Source organism: Heterodontus francisci, chromosome 27 (genome assembly GCF_036365525.1).
Source record: "Heterodontus francisci isolate sHetFra1 chromosome 27, sHetFra1.hap1, whole genome shotgun sequence".
NCBI lineage: Eukaryota > Metazoa > Chordata > Chondrichthyes > Heterodontiformes > Heterodontidae > Heterodontus > Heterodontus francisci.
The window spans coordinates 31,073,493-31,082,021 of record NC_090397.1 but is presented as its reverse complement, the minus strand read 5'-3'; the positions used below and the strand labels follow the sequence as shown (position 1 = coordinate 31,082,021).

At 39.1% G+C, this 8,529-nt stretch overlaps 1 protein-coding gene across 1 annotated transcript in view; it reads right to left on the bottom strand.

Annotated features, from left to right (window-relative positions):
* Nucleotides 1-1,818: 1,818 nt before the first annotated feature.
* Nucleotides 1,819-8,529, bottom strand: part of dus4l (dihydrouridine synthase 4-like (S. cerevisiae)) — a 107,501-nt gene continuing 100,790 nt past the window's right edge. Inside the window, exons 15-16 of the mRNA XM_068059646.1 lie at nucleotides 7,282-7,391; nucleotides 1,819-3,582 (exon numbers count right to left, since the gene is read on the bottom strand). Coding sequence (XP_067915747.1) covers nucleotides 3,550-3,582; nucleotides 7,282-7,391 — 143 coding nt within the window. The 3' untranslated portion in view covers nucleotides 1,819-3,549. The remainder of the gene's footprint in view (nucleotides 3,583-7,281; nucleotides 7,392-8,529) is intronic.

The window sequence follows — 8,529 nt, the reverse complement described above, 5'->3', positions numbered from 1 at the left end:
GGTCCCAAGACACTTCACAGATAGTGGTTGGGGGTGCTGGTGGGATAGAGAGATTAGGAAATGGGTTGAAAAGCTTGGTAAAGTATATTTTTTAAAAAAAGGTTATAACACCAATAGTAGGACAGAGGGATAGGAATTAATGGAAAGCCATATTTGAAGGAGCAGAGCATTTCAGGAAGGCCAATAGGCTGGAGGTGCTTTTGAAGATAGGTGAGGCAGCATTATGGAGGAATTAATAAACTAGTGATAGGATATGAGTGGCAGAGAGAAGCCATCTGCTGCATAGTATAAATTTACCATCTGGTTAGTTTAACAAAATGCATGTGGATGGGTAGAAGTGGCACCATTCAATGGTAGTCCCATTCAGATGGTTAACAGATAAAAGGCTTTGGAGGAGGATATGATGAACTGTCTAGATGTCACAGATAGGCCCAACAGGACTATATAAAGCACTATGATCACAGTTATATAGGTGCCCAGTTTCCTCAAAAGCTCCCTGACAGAGGCCTGAAATTTGTCAGCCTTGCTCACCTTGTGCTGCACCCTCTTAAATAGATAGGTATTTCCTTATGGCTGGCTAGATATGGGTATCCTTGTACACCAGTCGCTGAAAGCAAGCATTCAGGTGCAGCAAGCAGTTAGGAAGGTGAATGGTATGTTGGTCTTCATTGCAAGAGGATTTGAGTACAGGAGCAAGGATGTCTTATTGCAGTTATACAGGGCCTTGGTGAGACCACATCTGGAGTATTGTGTGCAGTTTTGGTTTCCTTATCTGAGGAAGGATGTTCTTGCCATGGAGGGAGTGCAAAGAAGATTTACTAGGCTGATTCCTGGGATGGCAGGATTGATGTACGAGGAGAGATTGGGTCGACTAGGCCTATATTCACTAGAGTTTAGAAGAATGAGGGGGAATCTCATAGAAACCTATAAAATTCTAACAGGACTAGACAGACTAGATGCAGGGAGGATGTTCCCGATGGCTGGGGAGTCCAGAACCAGGGGTCACAGTCTCAGGATATGGGGTATGCGATTTAGAACTGAGATGAGGAGAAATTTATTCACTGAGGGTGGTGAGCGTGTGGAATTCTCTACTGCAGAAGGCAGTGGAGACCAAATCATTAAATATATTCAAGAAGGAGATAGATATATTTCTTAATGCCAAAAGGATCAAGAGATATGGGGAAAAAGCAGGAACAGGGTACTGAATTAGACGATCAGCCATGATCTGGCGGAGCAGGCCCAAAGGGCCGAATGGCGGAGCAGGCCCAAAGGGCCGAATGGCCTACTCCTGCTCCTATTTTCTATGCATTGCCAATGGTTGAAAATAGGCTGCCTAAGCTACAATCACAGCCACAGAGGTGTGTGGCTGATAGAGAACCTGTGAGGAGAGGCTACAGGAGAAAAAGTACGCACCTTCAGTGGAAATGAATATATCTTCAAGAAAGAAATCCAAGTCGTGGAAAATTTAGCATTTTGTTGACCAGAGTAGGATGAGGCATGAAAAGAGATGCAGGAGTTCCAGCTGTGGCTTTTTTCATTTTTATCTAATCAATCATTTACACTCTTTACAACATTTTAATCTTTTCTTATGCATATTTTGTTCAGATTTGTTCCATCACTTTGTAAATGGGAAACTAGAAAACCTTAGGTGAAACTTCCATCATCCCTAATTTCCAATTCCTAGTGACTGATTGATATCAATGAAATGATCCTGAGCTACAAATAATGAAAATAGGAAAGGGAAGGAAAAAAAGGAATAGCAATTACTAGAGCCAATGAACCTTGCATCCATTTGCAATAAGACACCATTAAAAAAAATGATTTTAGATTTTTATTGTACAAGCATAAGACATTTGACCAAAAAAATGCAGTAAAAAAAAGTTAAGTAAATTGACATTCAGACACAATCACTGGACATTTGTGTATATATACACATTAAAGATCATGAAAAAATCATAATTTTAACTTTTATATTTCAAACAAAGCAACACATCAGTTTTTTTTCAACCTGTTACAGCCTGCAGTTTCAGAGGAGGGAGACATCATTTTAAGGAAGGAATGGAAAGAGAACGGAATCGGAATAAATGTGGTGTTTAAGACCTTCTCCGTACAATTTCTTCATTCAGCTTATGTTTACACCTAGCTGGGAGCCCAAACTGAACTTCCTAAATAAAATTCTATTAAAGACTTTGAATTTTTGGAACAATTTTGATGAAAGTAAAATTAATTGATGGGATTTGCAAAGATTTTAAAGTCCAAAACGTAGATACCAACAGGGGAAATAACTATATTTTCACTTTATTGATAATCACTGACTGTTCAGTTGAACAGACTGAGCTCAAAATTAAATTTTCACAATACAGTGATACTTGTTTTATCCGCACAACCTTAGTCGTTTCTGGATTATCTGCCAGAATTTTCACAGGACAAAGCCAAGCACAAGAAGTTGCCTCATCACACAGACCATTAAACTATGGTTTAATGGTTTAATGACCATTAAACAGACCTGACTAACCACTCAGCCAAAGAAAGATTAGTTTAATTTTAAGTTACTCGTACATATCTTCATTTGCGTGCCTAGGGTTTTGAGGTACCATGTGTGCGAGACAACTTGTAACTCGTTTATCTGCCAATTTCCATCAGCAAGGGCCTCTTTCTATGCTGGGGGATAATGGACATTTCATTGTAAATGAAGCTAATAAAAAAGGTTATAGGAAAGGACATGAAAATATTACATTCTGCCCTATTGCTTTGCATAGCGAAATTCTTAAACATGCTGCCTACAACATTGACAAGGATATGGTAAAATATATGGCAAATACTCCAAGTGCAGTATTATGATTCTGCACTTCTCAAGTGGACATTTGCAAGGAGGTATTGATTGGAAAGTAGAAGACTTCTCTATCTCAACTGGTGATTCACAGTGGGACCTGGGTGTTCTAGCGGATGCTAACTATTGCTTTGATACAGTTCGACAGAATTACTGCTGAGAAAGGACAAAAGGTACCCCCAGTTCTCTTTAATGACAGCAAAGTTCAAAAGCAAATTAAGCTTGTGATATACAAAATGTGGGGTCCAAACAATGTGGGGAGAATCAGCATTATGGCAGGTACACTCCGTCGGTGTAAACCTCCTTCATGATAAGTTGGATTGAGCCCATTATATAGCATTGGATTTGGGAATCTAGAATTTGAAGGTTGGCATGTCAGATAGCTGATGAGAAAACTCAAACTTGGTACAACAGCTGCACGGAAGTGTTACTTGGAAGTTAGGTAGGTGAATGCACACTTATTTGTGGGTTCAGGGACTACATTCATTGAGTTTCTGGCAGACATCAGAGCTGAAAGAGCCATGTTCCAACCTACTGTGTCATCCATCTTCCTATTTTTGATGTGTAAATGGATTGAAGCATGACAAACTGAACTTTCGATGAAAACAGCCATCAGCCATTAACTCACTTCTAGCTTCATTATTCTCTTTCCAAAACAAAAACAAATATTCTGTTGTTGCAGATGATATCCAAAGGCAAAAGGCAAAATCTTCTGAAGTTTACTCGTTCTTCTTATCAAGTGTGTTGAGACTCTGAAAAAGTGTACAATAACAGATTTAAGTAATTATTTGTCTAGCAGCAATAAATAACTAGAAACCTCGTCCTTCAATTTTACATTATATTTACTGCAATCAAGCAGCTAATCACTTTTGCAGGTCCATAATATATAGGCTGAATTGTTATTAGGAATGACACAATACTGCTATAAAGAGTGGCTGGATGTGGGTTCACACTCAGCCTCTTTCCTCCTCCTTCAAAGTGATAACCTAAGTTGTGACTTAGTATTCTCTGCCATACAGTTGTGGGAAAGCACCATACTCTGACATATCAAAAGTGTTGAACTAACAGCCATCTAACTCCAGACTACTATCACACAACTCGTAGCAGTTAATTAATTTTAGAGACCTGGGAACAGATCAAATGGCTGCATTCTTACATGTGGAAGTGCCAGGTAATCTGTTGAAGAAGAATGGAGAAGAATGGAAAATTTACAAAACAAAATGTTCATTAACCAATCCAAAAAAAGTGGCTGAACACTGGGGTGGGGATACGGTATATGCCAGTCAGAATACTGAAAGGTATGAAAGAGAGTACTATACTGGGGGAGATTGTATAGATAGTGTTGGGTGAGGCTGTGAAGAGCTTGGAAGATGAGAAGAGTAAGACAGCTCAAATCTCACAAACCAAATGTGGTTGCAATGTAATCCTTTTATTGTGTTTGACCAAGACCAAGCGAAAGCAACATTTTTGAGCAGTAGACATATAGAGAAATAAAGACAGTTACCACCTTTTTCTTCTGGTTAAAGAGGTACCCTTTGTTGATCCTTTAAACTCTGACTCTCCCTAAAAATTGTTAAGAAAAGCTCAAGATCTTTATAGGCCATCTCTCACGGATACTGTCTTTGCTCAAAATAGAGCCATGTTGTCAAAGCTTTTCGTCTTGCACTCATCAGGACAATCCGCAAGAATACAAATTTAAGGGAAAACAACAACTTTATACTGTATGAAAAGAGAGTGCTGATTGGTTGGCAAGTGAACTCAGATTGGTAGAGGCATTGTTATGGAGAATGCACAATCCTCTGTGCTAAGAATTACGCTGACAACCAATTTAAGATTTTCAGTAGGGCTCGCAGTGTGGTGCATTTCCGCGTACTGGAAGCTACTTATATTAATACACAGGGCCCTGTTGTTTGCAGATAGAAAGAACACGTACAAACATTGCGCCTGTTTCAGCTAAACAAAATAAGTGACAGCCATTCGCTGGTTCATTCCTCTGGGCAATGCCTTGACCAGTCAAGCTGCCTGGTTTAAATTTCAAACAAAGCTTGGCAGTTAACAGTCAGTCACCATAAACTGGTGTGTTTCCCATGGCAATGCCTCAGAGTTCACTTGCTGACCAATCAGCACTCTCTTCTCATCCAGTATAAAACTGCTGTTTCCCCTTACATTGGTATTCTTGCGGATTGTCCTGATGAGTGCAAGACGAAAACCTTCGACAACATGTCTCTATTTTGAGCAATACTCAAGTTCTCTACTACCAAATGACTATTTGAATACTGTCTTTACTGATTAATTATGCCATGACAAGTGTTATTATGAACAAGACACCAAAAAATGAGGTTCTCAACTCAAAACACCAGATGCCAACTTATTTATCATCTTGGATGTGGCTAAATCACTGAGTTCCACTGTCCCACTTCCTATCTCAAGACTGCTTTGGCTGTCGCATTTCACAATGTGGTCACAAAAATAAGCCAAGAGGCATGCATCACACACCCTAAGCTAAAAGAGTTATCAGCTAAATTGTATCGTGACACATTAAAGCCCAAAACATCCTGGGAATGAACGTTAAACATTTCATCATTTTTAGCGACAGTACAAATCCACACGCCATTTAGAAGCAAAAACCTCAATCATGAGATTAAGTCAAATCTTAACCCTACATATGCACAACTAGGGTATTGTTAAAAAGGTAGCTAGTGTAGGTCAGTAAGGACAGCAGTGATTTACAAGTGTGACTTAGTGTAAAATATGATACATCGGACTGCAGTTTGGACAGGTTATAGTCTTTGGAGGGTGTGCGTGGGACGTCAGGACACCGGAATAATTAAATCTAGAAGTGAAAAAAGCATGGTTAAAGGTTTCAGCCATAAAGAGGCTGCAGGAACGTTAGACAATGGAATAGAGGTAATAATTGGGTATGGCATGTATCAAATTTTATAGCAAGGTCAAAGAGAACAATGAGGGAAAATGCATTACAGTCAGAGTCATAGATGATATTCATGGTTCTGGTTAGGGATCTCTCAATGCTGTGCAAAAGCTGAACTGAACAGATTAAGGAGTTTTGTGAAAAATGGGTTTGGCGCTGGAAAGTATTGATGCATTTCTCTCAAAATTTCAAATACAAATTTGAAGATAGGCAGCTGCTGCAGAGGACAGACTGGTTGAGGATGAGAAGGATGACAGAAGTTTTAAAAGGGAGAAGGATGGTGCCTGAGGAAGGGAAGCCATTAACAATACCAACAAGCATTTGGGCCAGAAGGAGCAGTTGAGTGACAAGGAGTTAATCAAGGAAACAGGTGCAAGAAATGCCCAAGGAGGGACATCAGAAGGCAGGAGGTTGGGGAAGAGACTGAAGAATGATAGGGGAAGATGGTATAGAATGCTTAGGGAATGGGAAGAAGCTGGTTGGGGCAGAGGGGGGAAAAGGGATTCTAACAACAAAGGCGGTAACAACAATAGTGGTTCTCAATCTTGGAGGTGAAAAAATCCATAAGCTCGGAGTTTGATATGGGAGGTGGCAGGATTGGGGTAAAAGGGGTTTAATGAGGTAGTTAGCAATGGTAAAAAGATTAGATGGTTTTGGCTGAAGGGAGTGAGATGTGGCAAAATAACATGGTTGATGGATGACTAGACTGGATGTACACCAGAAAGCAGTCGGGTTTAATGGGTTTAAATATAAATGTATGCTTGAGCGAAGGTAAATGCATTTCGAAAATATTTACCTTTTAAAACTAAGATAGTTTACATTTAAAAGGGTGGCATCAGCTATTTCATCAGAAAATGACAATTGGTCAAGAAAGTGCTTCTGTTTTAGAGACACCAGACTTTCAGTTTGGCAATGGGTTTAAAAGGCCAGATAAAATCTGCTAATTTTACTTCTCACTGCTCTTTGTTACATGCTGTTTGTTCCTCTGACTTCCTGTTTTAATCTCAATGTGGCGCCTATGTTTTGGGCCCAATGACGCCACCCAAGTGTCATTCATGCTGCCAAAGAGCAGCAAAGTTAGACTGGGCCCACAGCAGAAAAGGTGTCAACTGCAAAAGATGCTGCTCTGCTTCTGCTCTGACTCTTTACTACTGCTAGCAGAAAACAACCCTAAATAGTGGCTGGAGCCTGTTGACTATAAACCCAAGACAGCTGCAAATTATAAAAGATATTCCTCTGCTATTACTCGTTATTCTTTTCTGTTGTTATCAGACTATCTAGTGGAGGACCTGGCTCTGAATCCAAGGGTTGGCTAGTATTGTCACCACCATCACCAGTAGGAAGGGAGAAAGACAGAGATAAGGATTTAAAAGAGAGAAAACTCAAAAAAAAAAGTTAATCAGAAAAGTGACAAAAAGTTAATCACAAGTTTTTTTGTAGGCAAGTTAGAATGGCTTTGATACTTTACTGTTACTATAGTAACTTTGTTACTGCGGTAACTGAAGTGGACAAGTTTTCCTACCTGCATTGTGTCATGCTCCTGCAGAAGACGATCATATTCCCTTGTCAGTCCATCATATTGTTTTTTGATTGTAGACATTTCAATCTGTGATTTCTCAAGGGCTTTGCCACATAAAGGAAACATAAAAAAGAACTAAAATATAGAATGAAAAATACCATCGATTTCTAACTGAAACCTATACAAACAGTACTGTTTAATGTTATTTAGGAAAGTTCCAATAAATTGTGCTAATTGTCAAAGATGATTCAGCATTTTTCTCACATACTACATTCCATGGAGCTCCTAAAAGAGCTGGAGTTGAAATGTTCTACATATCATTGAAGTTTACACTCATCCTTTGCAAGGTATTTCTGCAAACAGATTCAATAGCCCAGTCATACCACACACTATTAACTCACTTCTGAAGAGTCAAGTTGATTCATTTGTTGAACTTGATTGCCTTCTCTTGGAATAGTACATAGCCATCTGGTCCTAAGGGTATGTGGTGTTTTACCCAAAACACCATTAAGTAGGATGTGTGGAATAGATAACATATTACAAGAAATAATGCCTTTGCTGATTTGACTCCTTAATATTAGATAATGAAAGGATTTAAAACTTAGAAGGGATATATAAACTTCGTGACATATCTCTTTCCCTACTGAGGAAATAGCATCTAATTGCTTTTGCTTCCAGAAAAAACTGGCAAGCTACATTTCTCAAAAAATCATATGCTGACAAGTTGACAAGGCTGTTAAAAAAAAACATATAGGGATCCTGTACTTTATAAATAGAGGCACACAGAGTACAAAAGCAAGGAAGTTATGCTAAACCTTTATGTCAGTGGTTAGGCCTCAACTGGAGTATTGGGTCCTATTCTGTGCACCACACATTAGGAAGAATGTCCAGGTCTTGGAGAGGATGCAGATGAGATTTATTAGAATGGTACCAGGGATGAGGGACTTCAGTTACGCAGAGACTAGATAACCTAGGATTCTTCTCCTTCGAGCAAAGGAGGTTAAAAGGAGAGCTAATAGAGGTGTTTAAAATTATGAAGGGTTTTATAAATAAAGAGAAACTGTATTCACAGACAGGTGGGTCAGTAACCAAAGGACGCCAATTTAAAGATAATTTTAAAAAGTTGAGTTTTTAAAAAAAAATGCAGCAATGCAATGATGACCTGAATGGCCCCCTTCTGTGCTATAGGATACTATGGTAGATACACCCATTAAGTAGATTTTATATGCGTGTAGCTAGGAGAAACAAGTT